Here is a 21,983-nt window from a genome sequence, read left to right as displayed (position 1 = left end):
CTTGCACAATCCTTCCATCCATTCCGTGGCTTCGACCCAAGGAAACCCCAAGAAACGAGAAAAGGAAAATTCTCCCGAAAAAGCCACGCCACAGGCTCAACGGCCGTTGAGAAACTCAAGTTCCCCAGGTTCCAATAAGGAAAAAAAAAACTCTCCCATAAAAACCGGCCTTGGGAAACCCTTGAACAAGGGACGGATACATCCCACCATAAATGCACCCCCGGATTAACCTTCCGCCCCTAACCAGGGCCATCATCGTCGTCGAACTCTGTCTGTCGCTCATCGCCGGCGCCCTCCGCTATAGTGCTTGGGTCTCCCGTGCCGCTGCAAACAACAATGCTGCGCCGCTAGGTTCCCCTCCACCGGAATTCCTGGCTTCGACACGCATTCAGTATCTCACTGTCGTTCCGGCGCTCAGCATAATATACCCGTGGACTCTTGTGACGGCATCGTTTGTGGAGGCGAATATCTTTACGCTGGTTATTACCCTTGCTACTTTCTTTTATGGAGGGAAGTACCTGGAGAGAGCGTGGGGAGGGAGTGAGTTTGCAAAGTTCTTGGGTGTCGTGTGTGTCGTTAGCAATGTGGTCGCGCTCGGGGTCTATGTGATTTGGTATGCAGTGACAGGAAGTATTGAGAGAAAGTAAGTTGGACGGATGGGATAATCAATCGGTTGTGAAGAAACGAATCCAATGCTAACGGGTCTGTAGCTTTACATCTATCTCTGGTGGCGTCGCCTTCCAAGCTGGATTCTTGGTAGCGTTCAAGCAATTGGTTCCGGAGCATACTGTTACACTCTTCAAAGGCATCATCAAGATGCGAGTCAAGGTAAACCATTTCTCCTATTGCAGTGTTTTTTAAGGCATACCTACTAACTATGAAGTGTAGCACTTCCCTGCCCTCTTCCTCCTCTTTACTTTCATCTCCGGTCTAATAATCGGCACCGACGTCGCTGCTATCCTCGCAATAAACGGCTTCTTCACCTCATGGGTCTACCTCCGCTTCTTCAAGAAACAATACGTCGACCTCTCAGCTTCCCAACCAACCTCCCTCCGCGGTGATGCCTCAGAAACATTTGCATTCGCGCATTTCTTCCCAGATAGGATGTATCCGGTCGTATCTCCCATCACAAACATGGTTTATGCGGCTTGCGTAGCAATGAGGCTTTGCACACCCTTCTCGGACGAAGATGTACAGGCAGGAAACAACAGGGTTGTGGCACAGAGCACTGCTGGCATGGGAGGTTTTGCAGGTATTCTGGGACCTCCAGGTGGAAGGTTATCGGCTGCGAGACAGGAGGCAGAAAGGAGGAGAGCATTAGCTTTGAAGGTTTTGGATCAGAGGTTACAAGCTGCTACTACCGTTGGAGGTAGGAGTGGAGGGGAAGTACTAGGAGGTACGAGCTTTACGCCGGAAGAAGGAGAAGGTGGTAGAAGTGCGGGACAGTCGTAATTATGATCATTGACGAGGGAAAAGTGGAGGAAGCATCTTCTATGGTGTTTTGAGTTTTTGTTCCGTCTTTTTTTCTTTCATATTCTATTAGTCTCGGGACTATTCTATTTGGGGAGCCTCTTTATACCCATTCACTACCACCTTTTCTTGACAATTGCATTTGCGGTTTAGCCTCTTTTTTTTAATTCTCTTTTCTTCTCTTGTACGATTTTATACCTTTTTTTTTATATGGAAACGGGTGGTGGTTAATAGTGTGGTGATGAAGCTAGGCTAATAAATGGGGCGGTGGAAAGACCTAGAGGGGTGGAAAGATCTAGACTATTACTATAGCTAGCTAGTAGAGAGTTGGGGATGACTTGATGAATGGAAAGAAGATATTATGAGATACTTCTACATGTTTCTTTGACCTCTATAAAAACCTTGCCAGGACGCCAGCAACTTACACCAACCTTCCTTCCTCTTTCTTTCCACAACCCACCTCTTCCTCCTCCTGCCAACTCCCCACCACCAACCTCCCCCTTCACGATCATCACTACAAGTATTTTATATAAACCCATCTCACCAGAATATTGTCTGTCGTCTCCGTTCATATATATTAAGCACCAAAGAAGCCTCTAAAAATGTTTCGGAAGATGACTGAGGCATGCCTTAACGCGTTTCCTGATTGCAAGGGTTCAAAAGCCTAGCTAGCAAAAGTGGACTTTTCATATAACCTTCAAAAGTGGGGAATCAGACGTAGCACATGTGTACCACCTCCTTAGCATAAGCTTGTGGACTGAAGTGCAAGAAAGGGGGCTGACGGGTTAAGTAAGTATTTCTACTTTTAAAATCTGTTTATAATATGGCAGTGTTACCATCAGATATAGATGTTTTTTGTTCTTTCGTTTGAGAAACATCTGCTCTTGCCTGCCTCTATGTCTTTTGGTCTCATTTGCCTGACAACTTTGAGGAGCTCGAACCAACTTGCTGACGCAACTTTTACTTAGCTTTCGGGCTAGATTTTACTCTTGCAGTCTATGTAGTAGCTATATACGCTTGCTATTGACAGAGAGCTCCGCGGAATCGATGAAAACCACTCCTGATCTAAGAGTATTCGCAAAGCAATACTATCGTGTTACACCTTCACCATCTAGATCTCACTCTAGAGCAAAAAGTCGCAAAGTTTATGGGAAAACTAGCCCATCCTTTTGGCTCGTTCCACCAAAAAAAATCAAAAATAAGCTCGGCCGAGTTGTTTAAAGGTACTTCCTGCTCTACCCATAATTAGTTACTTAATTCTAACATCTGTTTAGCCCATCATGCATAATACACCGCTCGCGTCGACAATATGAGATTACATAAATACCCATCTACTATTTGGGTAAATATCTCATCTGGGATTTGGGTATATATGGAAAGGCTGGGGAGGTGTTACTTCCTCGTGAATTCTTGGTATCGGGTTCTAACGCGATTAAATGGATTTATGGTCTTCGATATATGGAGTGCGTGATCCGGAATCCACCGCTCACGCCGATGTACAGACGAAGCTCATATCATATATGATATCACCTATACACTATTCTGTCACTCGGTGCGATGTGTGTATACTATCGATGTCACGATGTGAATATGATAGGCAAAAATCATTATACCTATATACCATAAAGGGGGAAAACGACAAAGCCGGCGATGATGATACACTAGCTTGCAAGCTCTTGAGATCCGTTGGCTCCACTTCGCTCGAGAGGTCGCTTGGGAGGATGACTCTCAAACGGGCTCGAGAAGATAACTTCGAAGAAGATCACTTATAACGACGGCTTTGAAGGAAAACTGAAACGTCGTCTACACATATACGAAGCATACCTATGTCCTGGCCAGCCTAGAAAATGTTTGTGTCTTGAGCGCGATGGGTTAATTGGTCCTTACCCCAAAAAAGGCAGGAGCACCACATTCCAAATACCATACGAGGCAGAAGTGCGGATGTGTGGCAAGTGTTCACGATACCCAACAAATGGACATCGAAAGAGTATGATAATATCCCAAGAATTTTCAAGATGAATCTTGCACCTCCATGTCCTTCCGCAGAGACCCGCATACTGGATGATCTTGGGTAAATCTTCCCTGACCTAGCTAAAAACACAAGTGAACTAAGGTCTGATATTTTAGTCTAGAAATAGAAGAAGAAGATAACATGTCTATTTTCGAATTCAAAATCCCATCACTGCGGCTCCATACGTCGCAATGCGATGCATCAACAACAACTACTAATGAAATCTACAATATAATACCTCCGGGATGGCTTCCATCATGGACCATGGATTTTGGCGTCCGGGATCTCGATGAAATATATATACTTCCATACCATGAGCTATTTAGCTCATTAGGCTAGGATATATATATACGAAGTATTGATTCACGGAGAAAGAAAAAACAGCAATGCAAAGAAATATCAGAGTTTAAATTAACGAACTCGCACTGAACTCATCAGGCCTCTATAATGAAATCGACAACTTAATCCTGGGATACTATTGGAATCTTCAAATTAAGAAGTTGGGATAGTCATAAAAACGCAATATCTGGAGGAAACTATCAGCCGATGCATCGATGAGCGTATGATCCGTGATGCAAAGCTTCTATTAATCGTGGTGGCTTCTGGACATTATACAAACTTCCATAGGGAGCAATCGTCAACTATATCTCTTTAAATCGACCACCACCATTGGAGCTCATCACACCAACATGCAACACCAATAGACTATGCACCCCCGGCGAAATGAACGAAAAGGGATTTGGCTAGATCAAATATTATACAAATATATACCAGAAGCCTCAAGTTACCACCCAGATGCATAAAGCTTATACTTCATTGCATGAGGGAAACAAAAAGAAAATGGCTATACATCATGCGCACCCCGAATTTCTCAGAAGAAGCCAACATTTATCTTCCCGCATACGAGCCAACAAGCTCGAAAATGTTGGATAATGTTGATGCTATAGCAGCGGTTTACAGGATGATGGGTTCTCACCATCCGTACTTCAATTCCAACATTCAGGGGGGCAATACTGTTATAAAGGATTGCTATAACACAGGGTTTACATGAATTGATAATATATTGAATATAAAATGAAATCACCGCTGAAATCCCTAGCATGAGATCTCAGAAGAAGTCAACGACAAAGCCGATGAGATCATGAGACGTCAGCCTCTCTCTTATGGTGCCGGAATATTTCTTTGTATATTTTCACTCTGAATTTATAAAACCAGTGCAGGCCGTACTCTATATGTGGACCATCGACAATCTAGCCATACAACAAAATGACAAAACTTATGTCCAGCAGAATCTTTACATACGTATAGTAGATTCGAATCTATATATTATATATACGGAAGCCACGCGAAGATGATATACTGTTTAATATAATAATATAATATGTACATCTATATCCGAGGTAGTCTTCTGTCGGGACGTTTTTGTACTATCTAAAACAGAGTAGGGTACTATTTAAGTCAGTACTTTATAAGTAAATCTTCCTCCGAGGGGGGGGCATACATGTGTCTATAAGCAACGCCATAAGGCTAAATTATATGCGGCCGGCCAGATTCAGATTCCGATACGACAACCATTCCCACTATTCAGATGTCTACCACTGACTAAGGCCATAACAGGAATTGGGTAGGTCCAAACCTTATGGTCGTGGCTTCTAATTAACTATCGACATAGTATTATATTACTAAAAATATATAAGAACATCACACACCTCTAAAATAATGTAATCACTTGGACGATATCGTCAATATGTACCAACTCTGACAAGAGCATTGTAGATGTATCAATTTACCAATCCTTAAATTGTCAAGAACTTCGTCAAAAAACGCCAATAGCCTAAAAAGACACAATTAAATCTCATAGGATACAATAACCTCTTATATATCTCTCTTATTTCGTCTCGAAGATGATGAAGTGATACAGAAACGAAGTACTAGCGATATATACTTCACGGCCTAAAATGAAACGACGAACTACTCTACGAACCGGTTCAAGATGGTATATAATGCATTGGTTTCTCCAAAGAATTCATCAATTTATAATTATAAGTAATTATAAATAATAGGCAACTGAGATTCAAACCCCTTTCGATGGATATCCGGATTAATAGCGCCTGTCAGGGCTTCGACTCCCAACTATCCTACAGGTCATAAGGTTTTACCTATGTAGCTATACGCTGCGATATCATATATCCAAGCATAGCGGTTACTCTCCTGGAAAATGATAGATCCCGTATAAGCTATCGATGCGGCACCTCAAAGATGCCAATATCACTATGTGAATGAGTTAGGTGCGTTTTCGTCGGCTGTAGCGCTGAGTCTCGAATGGGAAAAAAATGTTTTATCAGGTTATCAGGAACTATAGAACATTGAAATCGATAGAAATGCAAAGAAAACTAGCAGATGAAAATGTTCTAAGTAGGCCTTTCAGTTAAAATTAAAGATTTATGATTTATAATAGGAGAAGAAACTTCAATGAGGTGACCGGCTTTGCTGGGGGGCTATGGTGTATTGAGAAAAGTTCAGGCGCAAAACTACACGTTGATGATCGATATATGCCTGGGAATGGTACCACATTATATATGGTGATCAAGATGTATATATAAATCAAAGAGGTATATCAAGGTAATTAGTCCGGCCGAGATAACCCATTGCGGGATCGGTCCATCTGAAATGTCTACCCCTGGACGCTTGTACTTACATATATTTGCCAGCCCCATATATATTATAACCCGTCCCGTCATTTTGGACGTTTGGGGTTCATGTAAACGAACACGGATTTATAGCACATGATTCATTTCCTAGTATAACTTTGCTTCTGTCGAAATTCAGTGGATAAACTATGTATGAGTTCAATCTGATTTGGCTATAGCTATATATATAAAAGGGTCCATTAGAGGTGCCTAATGCTCGAAATAGAATTAAAGCGCTTAGATACTAGTTATTATCGATCCTGTCATCATTATAAAAAAGGCTGCTGTCGAAATTCAAAATCTAGACCATTCCGGGTTCTCTGAACATTTTGGGCAACTTGGGGGGCTACTTGCTCACAAAGCCAGTTGCCATAAATAGGAAGATACCGCCGAAAATAGAGTAATATTCTAGTTTCAGAGTCAATAGTATGAAGATAGTGGAAAAAGATATATAAATTAATCCTGCTTATATATGCCAATAAGGATTTCCACCGACAGTAAATGTTACAGGGCAATTTTCTTGCTACAGGAATACTTCATATTCTGTAACCATGAAAAGCATCTATATCCATTTACATAGACACATTATTCCCGTCTACGAATCGTAATTTTTTAAGATGAACTCCGGAACTATCGGAAACGATACCATTCGGTCATTTTGTAGACTCATATCACGGATAGTTCAAAAATAACCCAAGTATCGATATATGTACCGATTCAATTCCATATCATTTTCCAACTACCCGGTTTGTAGAATTGAGATCTTTTTACCGATATCTTTCTTTCTGTCCCGGGAAAATCTTTTGCTTCTAAGGTAAGTTAGGTTTATTGATCTTGTATCCGAACCCAGGTTGTTTTTTTTTAAAAAAGGTGTTTTCCATGACTGGCATACAAAGTACACAATGCAATGGATAATGTCCCCGACCTGGTTCGATCTTGGTTTCTTCTTCAAAATTCAAAACCGTGGGATACGAAGGCGATAAGTAGAGGAGTTGATGCTATCTATAAATATATCAACTATTATAATGAAGAAGACAGTATAGGTTATATCGATATCATATACTCAGAGTTATTCAACTATGCCCATACTGCATAGCCTATGGTGGGTTCGAAGACATCAACTCTATCAGACCACCGCCCTAATCGCATTATATGCAACCGCCCGAAGAAGAACAGTTTTAAAGATTAATAGACTTAGTTTTCCGCTATACTATTAGCCGAATAGACTACCAAATTATGTGAACTCCAATTGTTCGTATGTCGTCTGCTTTCTTTTTCCTTGTTTGAGGATATAAATCAATGCAAGGCTACCCCATACATGTGGGTTAGACCATGCACATGTAAGTTAAACCCATATTGAATTCTCAATCATCTGCATTGATATGCGAGATTGGATCCGACTTATAGATGCATTTTGAGAAAACATCTTGTAGATAATTAATCATTTCCTTTTTAAATCATGATTTTCTGTTTCGGGCCAACATAAACGTTGTTTTTACCACGAGGGAAACGGGTGTAACCGAGGGCGCGCGTTATATATAGGCGTAGTTGTGGTGTGCATTAAATTTATAACAGACCGCAGATCTATAGTGAGCCCTTCTATAACTTTGAATAGTCATTCTGATAACGCCTTGTTAGTTGACCTATATCAATACCCTCATATCGATATTAGTTTATAAGTCACAATATTATGGTCACTATAGAGGCCTAGACGTCAGAGATCTCGAGAAGAAATCAAAGGTATATACTAATTTAATTCAACCGTATGAACTATCATAAACTAGAAAGTAAGAAATTGTAGTACATCGACGATGTGTATGGATGTCGAAGTTTATTTGCTCCATAGCACGAGCTCGATATAAAGCGGGTTAATTTAGACTATCATAAACGCTGAGGAATTATCGATGTTGGATCGGTCTAGTGCGAAGATCCCAAACGAAATTGGAACGAATTCGAATGCCAAGGTATTTTTAGTACGGCAAAATATGCAACAGTCCCCAACACGGCTCGAGGACTAATTATACGACTTATAATTATCCACCTCGCACGTGGGCTAAAAATATCTTAAATTCTATCACCGTTTTACACGGTTTGAAATTCTTAAACGCATTCCGTCCGATGAGAGGTTATAGATAGAAACTTTCATCCCAATCCAAAGATCTACTTTACAAATATAGTCTATCCCGCGTTTTTCCTTATTGGTTTGTTCGCAATTATTCCAATGTCGCAGTGTATTCCTCGCATGAATATTACTTTCATAGGATCTTATAGCTCAATAGGGCAGCGTAAAATACTAGTTATGTAATAATGATATCACTATCATATATCAGTAATATAATATTAGAATTTAGTGAAACAGAGAGCCCAATGTATACCCTCCTCACGTAGAATACAATCGATCTCAAAACCCTGTTCGAACGCCCAAGGCCAACCACAAAGGTTCAACGTTTAAACGCTAGCGAACTTCGAGATTAGTCGAAGCTGGTAATAATGATGGCTCGACCTGGGAGGTTTATTTTTGTCCTTCAGGCCTTTTGGTATTTATGGGTCACCCCGACATATTCGCAATCTACACATACACTTTACTATACCACGCATTTTACATCGACGATTACTGGTTATTGCAGCGCCAATATCCTGCCAATGTGTGAAAATCTCAGCTGGCTTTCGATATCCCAGAATATTTCTGCAACTGGCGGTCCTAATACTTCGAATGCAAATTCTGCGAGTGGAAGTGGTGGTTCCTCCCCACCAACGGGATCCAGCTCAGGCGGTTTGACTGGCTCGTCGACTGGCTTAAGCTCGTCTACCGGGTTTAGTTCTACCACGACTGCCCAACCAGCACCATCACTTTTCTTCCTCGAGGGTGGCGAGAGCTTTTCTGGTTATTTCGCCGTACTCGGGGAAGATGGTAACGTATTCTTGACAGACGTAGAAACTGCTAGTGGGACAGGATTTTCGATTAATTCGTTCGGAAAAGTTTCAACTCTCGAGGAACCACCCCAAGATCTACTTTATCGCAGAAACAGTACTGCTAGTAGTAGAATTCGAAGAAGGCAAGATGACCTTATCGACTGGGGTGACTTGCTTGCTGCACTTCCTGATATAGCAACCACATTGGGAGTTACTGAAAGATTCCATTTCGAGGGCAAGGAGTTGCTGCTGGATACCGGGGGGTTTACATATACCCTCTATGTTCAACAACAGAATGGAACTTACTACCTTATGAAAATGGCTAGGCGGGGAAGCAATATCCCCGAATTCTTAACAAAGCTGCCGTTGACATGGGCGAGTACTAGCGGAACAGTTACTCTCACGAAACCGCCAATTTCAACATCTACTAACACAGGCGGTTTAAATCCTTCGGATATCCTTGTTTACGATATCATCACTTCGTCGAAACTCGAAAGTTTTTGCTCTTTGCTTCTGGGGTACTTCGGAACAGTTACATCAACCTTAAACTCAATTGCTTCAATTGCAACCAAAACGACCACCTTGCTCGAAACCGCGAGTTTTCCAAGGACTGAGACGAGTACTATTATTGAAACTTCGACCGGTTCCCGTTACACAGTGTGGATTATAGAGACTGCAACTGCCTTAAGATCGAAGCGAATGTTAGATAATGGTCGAGAGATAGAGACGACGGTCACATCCTACCTCCGGAGGACCGTTACTTCAGACAACATCGAAACTCCGGGCCCTCTCAAAACATTCCCAGCAGCACAGGTCCGAGCTGGTTGCTCCATGGCAGTCACAGCCCCCATAACCTCCACCATTATAACCACTAGTATCACTTCTGAGCCATACATCGAATCAAGAAGATCAACTAGCACACCAGTCGTCATTTCGGCTACAACCAGTTCCACGATCACATACAATATCTTAAGCACTACTCTACACGGCAATGGTGTTCTTCGAGCAGAAATCACTGAGCTGGCTCCCAGTTTGCGACCTATGATATATGCAAACCGGCAAGTCAACGGCGACACTTCTATTCCAACGCCAGGTGTCCAACTTGGTATGTTTGTTACCAGACAATCTTGGGGGGTCTCATACGCTAGTAATGCCCACCGTGCGCTTATAATTACTCAACATCTTCGTTCTGGTACTGTGATGAATACATATGGTTGGCATATCTCTACGTCTGTCATTGCGAATCCACAGTCTTCAAGTGTAATTTCGGCATACCAGGTTAGTATAGCTGTTATTGGGAGTTCTGTAGTCACAAGACGAGATGTCAATGCGGTGGAGGCGGCACCAAGTCCAGTTCCGGATGGCGCAGCGGCGCCTGAACCGGCTCCTGTTGAGAGTGCTGGTGCTTCTAGTTCCGCTGCTGCTAGTTCTAAGGCCGCCAGCTCTCCTGCCGCAGCTGGTAGCTCTTCTGCTGCGGCTGGTAGCTCTTCTGCTGCAGCTGGTAGCTCTTCTGCTGCAGCTGGTAGCTCTTCTGCTGCAGCTGGGAGTTCTTCCGCCGCCGCCGGTAGCTCTTCTGCCGCCGCCGGGAGTTCTTCTGCCGCCCAAAGCTCCAGTGCGCCGACAGCCGTAGGAATCCTATATATGGACTCTAGCGATGGATATTTATATCCTATGAAAAATCTTATGAGTCAACTTGATGGATACGAGAATAGAGATACGTTTTGGGTTTGCACTAATGATGCGGCGATCCCACGTACTACATTGTACTTATATCGATCAACTGGTTTTGCGGAGCTGGTGGCTAGGCATGAGCCGACTTTGACTGGTTGTTCGACTTTTCATAGTGTTTTACCGATGGTGATTCCGGCTACTAGATAGAGGGGGGTTTAGTAACGAAAATTAGTTCTGGATGCTGGATTTATATCCATGTTGTAATATTTGTTGTATTTTTTGTGTTTCTTCAACTTTTCTACCCTCTTCTTACCTCGGCATTAGGTACTTATTTGCTTGGTTGGGAGTGTATATAGTCCCAGGTACCTTATCAACAAGTTACATTTTTTCAATCTACACAATCACACTCGCTTATTCGGAACATCAGGCAAAGACTCTTAGAAGTACTTGATCAGAAACTTTTGATTGATACGTTTCAACAGCTTAGTAGATGTACATTTAATGAAATGTTGCTTCCAAGATAGATAGATACTCTAGCGAAATCTAGATGGAATATTCCAAGATATTCCGAGCCAATTCCATATTTTCGTGCTTTTTACTTCTTTATTTTGGATACTCCAAATAATGTCTAGCAGCACTTAGCGGCATCAGAGTTGGCGCCGTTCTGGATGGCCTTCTTAGCCAAGCTATCGGCATCAATATCCGATCTGCCTACAGCGTCAAGGAGAGGGGTGTTGCTCCCTGTCTTGACATTGAAGTGGTATTGGCGGATGATGCTGTCACTGTATGTTTCATAAGAGAAATCGTTAATTTCTATATTTTCGGCTTGACGGCTCTGATCCGAAAGGGGTGGTGGGGACTTACACATCATCAACGTTCAAACTCCTAACATCAGCCAACTGCTTAATCTTAGCAGTGCACTCCTTAACCTGAGCATCTGTCAAGCTCAAATCCAATTGATCTACTCTGCTCTTGATCGCATTCCATCCTGTCAATCTCGAGGCGAAGTGCACATATCTTGTAAGACCGAAATCTGCTGGGTTGACGATCTCGTATGTGCTTGGGTTTGCCAGGATAGCCTTGGCGTGGATACCGGCCTTGTGTGTGAAGGCACAGAAACCAGTGATGTAGTTGTTGAATGGGATGTTGACTTCGACGGCCTCGGCAACGAGATTCTCGAGGTCTCGGAGCTTCTCGAGCTTGTACTTGCTGCGAACATAGTCACGATCGGCGACGATCATGCGGGCCATGAGACCACCGAGTGGGGTGATACCGTTACGCTCACCGATACCTAGGACTGAGGTATCAATGTGTGTTGCACCGGCTTCAAGAGCAGTGTAGGCATTGGCAATGGCACAACCGGTGTCATTGTGGAAGTGGGTTTCGATATCGCAGTGAACGACACCACGGAGAGTTCGGACAAGGTCATAAACCTGTCTTGGGCCGGCGCAGCCGACAGTGTCAGCAATGCCGACTCTGTTAACACCGATCTTGTCGACGGCTCTGTAGATGCTGAGGAGGTCGACGAGGTCCGATCTGAAGGAGTCTTCGGAGGAGAATCTGATTTCAATGTTCTTGGACTTGACGAATTCGATGACTTCGATGGCGGACTTGTGGATGTAGTCCATGTCCTTGCCGTGAGAGTGTTCTCTGAGGAAAGAGGATGTGCCAATGACGACATCTACACCGTCAACACCGGTTTCGACGGCGATTCGGGCATCATCCATGTGACATCTGATGTGTGTGAGGATCTTGGCCTTCAATCCAAGCTTGCATATCGCCTCGCAGTCCCTGCGACTTTGTTCCGAAGCTGCCGGGCTGGTGAGTTCGATCTAATAATAATATACGATATTAGTATTGGTCACACGAGAACCCACTGAGAAAAATAGACGGAACATACGTAGTCAACACCAAAGTCGTCCAGTGCCTTGGCAATCTCGATCTTCTTAGCTGTATCAAAGAAAGCATTTGCAAATTGCTCTCCCTCTCTTAGTGTGCTTTCGATGATCTTGAAGTTGGAAACATTCGATAGGAAATCCGGAACGCCGACGTATGGGCTTCGGAGTGGTGGGCGTTCACCCAAAGGTTTGAAGTCTTTCTTGATATCTAGTAAGTTCCGAGCATCGGAGGGGGAGGGGCCTTTGTTAGCGGGGCAGCTCCAGAGAAACAGAAACAGCAGAAGCTATGTGTTGTGAAAAAAGACTGATTGCAGAAGAGAGCATTGATAAGTACCGTTACTGGTGGACATTTTGGAAGTTATGAATTAAAATTCCGACTGGGGTGTTTCTAGTATGGGAATCTGATGCAGGTGGTGTTTTGGTGATGTCGAATAAAGAAGGTGCAAATGTCAATGGGAGTTAACGTTGGGATAAAAGTTTTTCTGCCAGTTGAGAGTTGTTAGTGGCGGCGCACAGCAATTGCAACGAGAAGTTGGTCTGCATTGGAGAAGCATACTCTAACAGTTTTGTAACGCCAATTATACTGCAAATAAAATATGGGTATCTTAAGGTAAAGGAAATGAATAAGAATATACAAATTCTGTAGTTGAGAGAGAAGATAATTTTTTAAATCGGAGGAGTAAAGAAAAAAAAATGACGGCGTTGTCGGCCAATTTATACAAGTATACTAGAATCTACCCGACCAACAAAATTGCTTCCAATCCAAGGAGTCGAAATTTTTTTTTTTTCGTGCTTCTTGTCTCTCAGGTTTTGCATGTATGCATGCAGCTAGCTAAGGAAGATCTGGGGAAATCTACTGAGGGGCCTGCTCGACTGGCAAATGGGCTGCTTGACTCATAGTTCAACATTTCCTCGGGCTCCAGTACCGGAGGTCCAGCGGTGAGGTCTTATGCGGTGGAACCTTACCCGCCGGACGGGCTTGCTGCTCGAAGAGTTCCCACATGGAGAGTCGAGCCAGAGCTGCTTAACAATCGGAAGGCTATTAGCCTGCTTGGTACCTGTAGCCGGGGGGCCATTTCTCACATGCATCTGGGCAAGCAACGAACGGGTCAAAAAATTTTATTTTTGAAGAATCACAGCCAAAACTGGAGCTCGCTTGACAGGCCAGATGGTATGTTTTGACGCTTGTCTCACGATTTGCATTGGCGGGGTGGTCGCCGGCATCGGTGGTTGTGCAGTTTTCTATGAAACGAGGACGTCATGACAAAGCTATTTTGAATATTTCATTCGGTATAAAGGGTCTTGATACTCGTAAAATCTGGCTTGGAGAAGCGTGATGTTTGAAACTCCCGAGCACAGATATCTTTATTCTTCTTTCTCCTTTGAACGCAGTAAATCATCCGACAAGGAAATCGGAAAACCCTTTGTCGGTTTGTTGGACTAAATCTAGTCACTTTCACCTCGTTTCGCATGATGTTGGCGACTGTCTGGACACCTTGTCTCTGAATGAATTCTAATCCTTTGGGAGTCTTGCATTGAAATCTGGCCAGAATGCGGAGTGGAGATGCTTTGCTTTGGCACAGGTTTCAAATTATTCTGTGCATTAGAATTATGATATGGCGTCAAATCGAAGGAATATGCGGTATCATAGGAGTATTTCCTTTTTTGCTTTCTTTCTTTGTCATTGCATCTCGACTTTTAAAAATTCGAGATCGATTAGACCTCCGGACGAATAGGCTTTGAAGAAAACAACCGGGGCCTCGTCAGCCCCAAGCAGTCAGATGAAGCAGATAAAAGTCGGGGTTTTCGGCAAACCGAAATGAGGCACCTTGCCTTACGCAATCGGCCGCGGGAACGGACGCACAACATGAATGCTAGTTAATTCGGCGTACGTTACGTAGGTGCAACAGGAGCTCGTTGGTTGATTTGATCGATTGTGATAAGAAATGATACTCAACTGACAGCTGACATGTCGGTTGGAATCAAATCTGGAACGATATCATCTAGCCTGTAATATAAGTATATAACATGTATTGAACTTCGAGGTTGTCCAGGTCAGCACATCAAAACTGTTGAAGTCTTAGTAAGGACTTACCTATGAACAGCCACAGCCGCACATTCTCGGGACTGCGGCGTACCAGCATGACAGCCAGAAGAGGTTTGGACTGTTCTGTTTAGTGGCTGCACACTGTTCTCGGGTGGACCGAAGTCTTAATTGCAATAATGCTGGTTCTTCCTCTGATTCCTCGTTATTCGTAATTGCAAGTGGAGTGGAGTATTGGCCATACTAGTACCAGTTAGAGATATTAATCCGATTTCGATATCGTCAACACGCAAAACCCCATTCTTCCACCTTTTCATCAACCATCTCCAACCCACGCACCCATCACCGTCGATCTGCCATCACCACCATCACCACCACCATAGCCATAATCATAACCATCATCGTCATCATCATCTCCATCTCCATCCCCAATCGTCTTCACGTCTCTTTTCTTCCCCCTCCCCTTTTCTTCATCAACCAAAATCTATCTTCATCCTTGCATCGATGAATTTGCCTTTCCCTTTTTAACCGTCCTAGCATTATCCTTCTAATTGTGCTGTACGTTTTGGTTAGTGGTGTCCGGTAGTCCACCAAACCTTGTTTGCTGTGTTGAGCACAAGCCAGGCATTTTGCATTGTCATCAACCAAATTCCTCCGTTCTCAGCCTCAGGAAGAAGGGACGAGCCGCCATACATAGACGAGCATTATCGGCTCGCGATTGTCATCATCAAAAGCTGTCGTTGACTGGTAACTGCGTGAGGCTCTACCTTTTCGTGTCGACTTGATCGGACTTGGTCATCACTCAAACTCGCTCATTCGTTTGACGGGAAAGGGCATATCGAATTTGCCAACCACCTCTGCCTGTGCTGTGTGGCCAGGGTTTTGCTTTTTTCGCGTGTCGTTCATCGATTCGAGATTCTGAGATTCGGGAGGGGTGCCTTGCACTAGTCAGGACTGGACTGGCCATCAGCACAGCACTACAAGAGAAGTGGCCAGCCATTTTTGCTTTACGAAACCCCCCAAGGCCAGGTCCGTTCTTGACAGCCAGCAGAAGAACGGTTGTCGAATACAGCCGGCCAAAGGAAATCGAACCTTCCAAGTAGCAGGAAGCAAAAAGCTTGGAGGAAGCCCCGGAGGACCTTTTGTTTACTTTTTCCTTCCAAATCTCGAAATCGACGGGTTTTATTTGTGAGCTAAAATCCACACTAAAAAAGGGTACACACTCTCTCTTCACCTCAGTTTATACATAGCGTTTCATGCTGGCCTCCAGTCTAGGCGGATACTTCCTGTTTCCTTAGCTGGCCCTCCAACGGTTTCCGCTAAAGGTCCACTGAACAGTCTCAAGCCGGGGTATACCAACAGATACATGTAATCTGTGTCGTTTCTTCAAATTCCCTTCCGCCCATCCCCTGCACCTTTACTTAGCACTCTTTCCACCTCACATTTCACACATCCTTTCCCTTCTTCCCTAACTATCTTCAGCATCGAAGCACCAATCCTTCTTTCTTTTTGTTTTCCCCCTTCCACCTTCATCCTATTCAATCCTCAGCAGAAGATACCACCCGACAATACCTGCATAATTACGACCACTCTGCAGGGAATAGTGACAGCAGGCCCCGTTCTCCAAGCGAGAAATCTTCTAGAAAGGGCATTCCCACCATCTGATCGCGACTTTGTTTTCCTGGAATCCATATCCGAACAATCCTCACGGGAACAACGGTTTAAAGATCTTATTTTCAAATACTCGACAGCTTTAAGGGAAAGGGTGGGGTGTGCGAAGCGACCTTTAGGAGAAATTGCGTTCCTGGTGGCACCCTAACAAATCCGGACAGCCCGACAAACCTTTCTGCTTTGCATATTCCTTGCGACTAAATCAACGTCCACCTCTTGCATTTCCCATCTCGACGCCTCAAGAATCAAACACGAACACTCACCACATCAAACCGTTGCGAGATCTCGTGCTTTTTTGATACGACCGACAAAGACTGCGACACGAATATCGACAATCAGCCAAGATCGCGTGTCGTTCGGAAGCGGCCTCTGGACGGGGCGGTTTCAGATATCCTTTCATCATTCTTTTCTCACGACTTTCAAAATGTCGGCTCCACTGACCTCTGAGCAGGTCAACTATTTAGTATGGCGGTAAGTCATCAACCTCGATGTTTCGCAACTCCTTTCAAGTGCCCTGTTGCTTTCACAAACAATCCTATCGGCCTGTGGGACTGTTTTATGCGGGTAGTTGGAGGCGAAACGGGTGTACAGAAAGCCCTCCACACTGGAGATCACGCATGCAGGCAAGTCAAGTCTACATTGAGTCCGGAGGCTTTGATGGCAAACATATCGCCAAATCCCGAATTCCCGCATGATCGGTGAGCCTCATTTGGGGCTTTCGAGCGTCTAAAAAGTGCACCGAGAACCCGCAACTCCCCGATTTGCAGGACGACAGGTCTCTTCTTGCTGCCAAACCCCAGGCAAAACAGAACGACTTGGTTTCCTTTGTGACTTTGCTGCACTGGCGCCAATTTTTCAATCTGGCGGACCCTTGCGTGTATTTGCTTATTTTTCTTGAAATTTGTTCTGTTTGTCCGCATGCATGAGATTTCCTTGGCCCTGTTTTGAGGAACCGGTTGGACATGCTCCGCTGTCTCTGTTTTTGAGGCGAAACCTTGTTCCCGTTTGCCCTGCTACCCGACACCACAACCCAGAACCACGCTAATGTCATGTGTCCTATATAGCTATCTGCAGGAATCAGGTATGGATCCGATCTCTTTATTGCTTGCAGATACAATTGCCCATGTCTGATTAGATACATCGGACATTATTTTGCGGCCCATAGATCTGATGGTATATTCGATCTGTGTGTTGACGTATTTGTGCGCTGACTGGCCATACCTTACCTGAACAGGTTTTGAAAAATCCACATTCTCCTTTCAAGATGACTGCAGGGCACAGCACCTCGAAGGGAAATTCAAAAACTGGGTCAAGCCCGGTGCTTTAATAAATATAATCCAGAAAGGCCTCCAGTACCTGGCATTGGAGGCATCTATATACGAAGTAACTTCAGATTCTGCCTTTGATATCACGATGTTGGGTTTTTTTTTTGGCTAACATTGATCTAGAATGGGACTATAGGGACGACAAAAGTCTTTTCATACTTCGGGCCGCCGAATGGTCAAGAAGAGCCTACAGCTGCACCGCCGTCGACAGACGTACCAATGGAAGATGCGGCCAACGATATAGAGATGACGAATTCACTACCCATACCGGCGCAACCACACGAGGAATCGAACGGAGTATCCATAGAAGTGGAAGCGCAAAAGGCAGAGCTGTTACGCGAGCCACCTCAAACAAATGGAACCGTCACCCCTATTAAACGTAGCCACGATCTCGCTACAACAACGGCCCCCGAAGTGAATGGCATACACAGTCAACGAACTAAGAGAGCGAAGACTGCTGCTGCTGTTGGCGAGGACGCCATGATAATTGATGGAATCAGTCTACCCGACACTACATCCGAAGAGGTTAGGGCGACTATCGGGAGTAGTATAGGTGTCCAGGCAGACGAGTACATTCAGTTAGACCGCGAATCAACAGGTGTCTATCACCTTTCGCCATCGGATACATCCTTAGACTCCGCTGCGAGGAATTGCAAATTCAGTCCCTCCAATAAGAATAGTCTAGCCGTGTCACTGGATACATGTCATATGTTCAACCTCGGCGACGAGTTATTCACGCCTAACCAGAACGTGCAGGATCTGGTATTATTTCAACAGTTTGGGGAAGAGATGTCAACAATCGCTTGGAGTGATAACGGCGAACATCTAGCAACAGCATCTTGGGATGGTTTGATTAAGATCTGGGACGATAAGGGCCGCCTACGACAATCGCTTAAGATGCACCGTGCGCCGATACTGAGCCTAAAATTTCACCCAGCAAAGTACAACCTACTTCTCAGCGTTGATGGGCATAGTAAAGTGAATGTATGGGACGTCACAACAGGAAAGCTAAAGAAGCAATGCGAGCTCTCGGTTGAAAACAGCGTAAACGAAAAGACAACGCCCTATGACGCAGATTGGGTAAACGACAATACCATTGTTGCTGTTGGAGGTAACGGCGCAGTCGAAAAATTTGACTTATCCATGCCCTTAGAAAATGGGCCACATTTGGATTCGATTGTGAGGTATGAAGGGCACGATGCGCACAAGAATGTTAGTTCAGTCATTTGGAGTAGTGGCCACGATATGTTTGCGACAGGAGGTGAAGATGGGAAAATAATGGTACGTATCACTGAACGCCAGACCCATAAACTCCCGCAGTGATAATCAATGCTAACTTTGCATCTCGTTTAGCTATGGAAGCCGTCTCAGTTCAAACCAGTAGGCATCCTCGAAGGTCATCAAGATGAAATAAGTTTTCTTCAACTTTCCCACGGCAGCAATTCCTCGGAGTCGCTTCTCGCGTCGTCGTCCGCAGACGGTAGCGTTAGGATCTGGAATATCGAAAGCAGGATATGTTTGCATGTTCTTTACATGCAGTCTCCAGTCGACGTTCTTTCTTTTACAGCCGATGGCAAATATTTGGCGGCGGGAGCCCAAAACCTTATAGTTATGATCTGGCTCACAGAAACGGGGCGATTGGTCGGAATGTATGATGCAAAACCTGGGGAGGATGTATTATCCGTGCAAAGCACCATGGAGGATTTGAGCTGGGATAAAGAGGGCAGTAGATTGGCCGTCGCAGTCAGAGATCAGAAGGTGAGTTTAACACTATAGAACTTCGAAGTCGTACGGACACTAATTTTCAACTTCTTCAGTGTGCAATAATCGATTGGAAAACATTACTAAATGACGCCGCTACCAAAAGACTACGGTAGCCGTAATGAAGAATCGCACCGTCACACCCGAGTCTCCCCATTCCAACCTCAGACCTCAGACCTCAGTTTACGAAAACGAAGCATTGAGAGACGTTTCATTTATCTCCATTCCTTCTCTATATGAAATCTAGCCAAGTGAGAAGCTAGCCTTGTCTATGATCATATTTCTGTGTACTGTAAACCAGATGGATAAAAAGTAAACTATCCTGTTCTGTGTTTTTTTTTTTTCTTATTTTTTTTTCGCATCTTTGCACATTCCCTACTTTGTTCAAAACATGTTTGGAGGTGCTCACTGGCGTTTTGCTTTCTTACACTGCACTGTTTCCTAATTCGCTCCCCGCCATCCCTTTGCCCCCCGCTATGTGCAATACATTTACTTGCTCGTGTAAGATAGGAAGTGCTTTGAATTGTGGAGGGAGTTAGGTAAATGTGGTATTCTGAAAATTACGAAAATACAAGCTAACCGCTAACTACTAACTACTTTACTGCTCATATTTTGTTGCCTTTTTAATTTTTTTTCTTTCCTCCTTTTGCCTCACACGGCCAATGATCATCAATAGACTATAGTATGATATCGTACACACTCTCACTATGGACCCGCACATGGCTTCATATGCAGCTATACTCCTCCCCGTTCTTTGACTAGTTAGTTAGTCACAACTGGTTTTGTTGACCAGTCACAACCACATACTTAATCTAGGTTGATGATGAAGGCAAAGAGTTCGTAGCATAATTATAACATCACACTACGTTGACGTTGTTAACATATGTAAAACCGTCTCAGCACATATCAAAAGGAACTATACCCTAAACCAGCAAATTCGAATTGCGCAGGCGGCGGTGGGTTCCCAGGTCTGGCTTACGAGATCAAGGTACTAGAACTATCTTGTAATTTAATTATCTTTGTTAGGGTTATTTAGACAACCGGATTTTCTACCGGATTTTAATCTCCAAAAGGCTCAAATATGGTAGTGTTGTTTTCAAGATCGAAAGGAATTTAATGATAGATGAAACTTATGATAATATACAAGATTCCTTATTATATTTATTAATATATTACTTTGTACGATAGCATTTGGATATGTTATATATACAAAAGGGAATATTATTTTATTTTCAGAATCAGGCCTAAACTTTAAAAGTACTTAAGCCTTGTTTGAATGCTGGCCATTTGCCAGAAACAATACCATTCGCCTCTATTAAAATATCCCGACTTTTTTAGTGCTAAAAAGTCAACTAGTCAGCCCTCCAACTTGTTGACGCTTCAGGCAGTAGGATATTCTCTAAGTGCTAACCATTTGCGTAGGGATTCGAAACTTAGTCGACAACGATCAACAGCTATCCTGCGTGTTTATATAATTCTTCATGATTCTTTGCTGGCTATCGACATATCAACAGATAGTTGCATTTCTCCGCCTATAGCTGTAGCTACCCTTTGATCATCCTCATACATACCCGGCATCAATTATATAAATATATATATGTGTTAGGATATTGAAACCTCGAAGATTTGCAGAAAACGATGCATTTTGATAAACCGAAGACTGCCAATCCCCTTCTCTCGGATCTGTTCAATATATACAATTAATCAATAAATTGAAAATTGATGAATAAATCCGAGCGAAGAAATCCTTATTTAATCTTGGAGAAGCCACCCGTTCTTCTTCTGACTCTTCTTCCCCCTTTCCGAATATAAGGTTTTAACGCGCCCCCCAAGGAAGAAAAAATCCTGATAAGGATCTTGCAGCGATGCCTCTCCTCGACCTAATATGGCCCGGGAGGGTTCACTTAGGGGGAAAGCGCTACTCAAAATCAGTATTTCATGGCGCGCAAGCAGTGCCTGATGTATGATTTTGACCATAGTCGGGTTCTAGTAGCCCACTGGAAGCGAAGATAAAAACAGTCCTCATAGGATGTGTCGAAACAAAAGACCTCACCGGATATACCTTTTCAGTGGACCCCGGTGCCAAGGTATTTGACAAACATACTGATATAAGTGATAATTTTGTGATCGTCGATAACCATTTTCTTCTGCCTCATATGTATCTATTTCTTGGAAATAAATGTGGGATGTTACCATTTTTTTTTTTTTGGTATTTTCGGTGTGTGTATATAGTGCGATCAGGCTCTTGTTTGTAAATAGTTGGCCCCGATAGCTGGGTGGCTGTTCTCAGAGGAAAAGTGGTAGGATATAGTATAAATGCGACTCACTATACAAAATGATATGTTGTAGTTTGGGAAACAGATCTTTCGAAGATCAATGATCGCTGTATGAATAAAATTATCCCTACAGCAGGATTTAATGCAATTTCTTAGTTTCGATCCTATTATATCATGAGGTCAAAATTCGAAGCATTTCTAAACATGGGCACATAGTGTTGATCTGATAGAAGATCTCCGCTTGTGCTGACAG

At 43.6% G+C, this 21,983-nt stretch overlaps 4 protein-coding genes across 4 annotated transcripts; 3 read left to right on the top strand and 1 right to left on the bottom strand.

The window, feature by feature from the left end:
• Positions 1-212: 212 nt before the first annotated feature.
• On the top strand, positions 213-1,452 carry AOL_s00081g240 (uncharacterized protein; the record flags this gene model as incomplete). The annotated part of the gene is made up of 3 exons (XM_011125057.1): positions 213-643; positions 711-828; positions 889-1,452. 3 exons carry the CDS (start codon positions 213-215, stop codon positions 1,450-1,452), a joined length of 1,113 nt encoding a protein of 370 aa, XP_011123359.1.
• A 7,362-nt stretch (positions 1,453-8,814) lies between these two features.
• On the top strand, positions 8,815-10,962 carry AOL_s00081g239 (uncharacterized protein; the record flags this gene model as incomplete). Its single annotated transcript, XM_011125056.1, has 1 exon — positions 8,815-10,962. The coding sequence occupies one exon, from the start codon at positions 8,815-8,817 to the stop codon at positions 10,960-10,962; it is 2,148 nt and encodes a 715-aa protein (XP_011123358.1).
• Positions 10,963-11,383: 421 nt separating this feature from the next.
• AOL_s00081g238 (uncharacterized protein) lies at positions 11,384-13,003 on the bottom strand (the record flags this gene model as incomplete). The annotated part of the gene is made up of 4 exons (XM_011125055.1): positions 11,384-11,537; positions 11,620-12,587; positions 12,656-12,861; positions 12,988-13,003. 4 exons carry the CDS (start codon positions 13,001-13,003, stop codon positions 11,384-11,386), a joined length of 1,344 nt encoding a protein of 447 aa, XP_011123357.1.
• Positions 13,004-16,792: 3,789 nt separating this feature from the next.
• Positions 16,793-19,570, top strand: AOL_s00081g237 (uncharacterized protein; the record flags this gene model as incomplete). The annotated part of the gene is made up of 6 exons (XM_011125054.1): positions 16,793-16,839; positions 17,433-17,449; positions 17,603-17,751; positions 17,817-18,974; positions 19,047-19,451; positions 19,511-19,570. The coding sequence occupies 6 exons, from the start codon at positions 16,793-16,795 to the stop codon at positions 19,568-19,570; spliced, it is 1,836 nt and encodes a 611-aa protein (XP_011123356.1).
• Positions 19,571-21,983: the final 2,413 nt, after the last annotated feature.

This window comes from Orbilia oligospora (genome assembly GCF_000225545.1).
Source record: "Orbilia oligospora ATCC 24927 unplaced genomic scaffold scaffold00081, whole genome shotgun sequence".
Classification (NCBI taxonomy): Eukaryota; Fungi; Ascomycota; class Orbiliomycetes; order Orbiliales; family Orbiliaceae; genus Orbilia; species Orbilia oligospora.
Note: the sequence above shows the minus strand (reverse complement) of the source record. Positions and strands in the feature narration are given on the sequence as shown.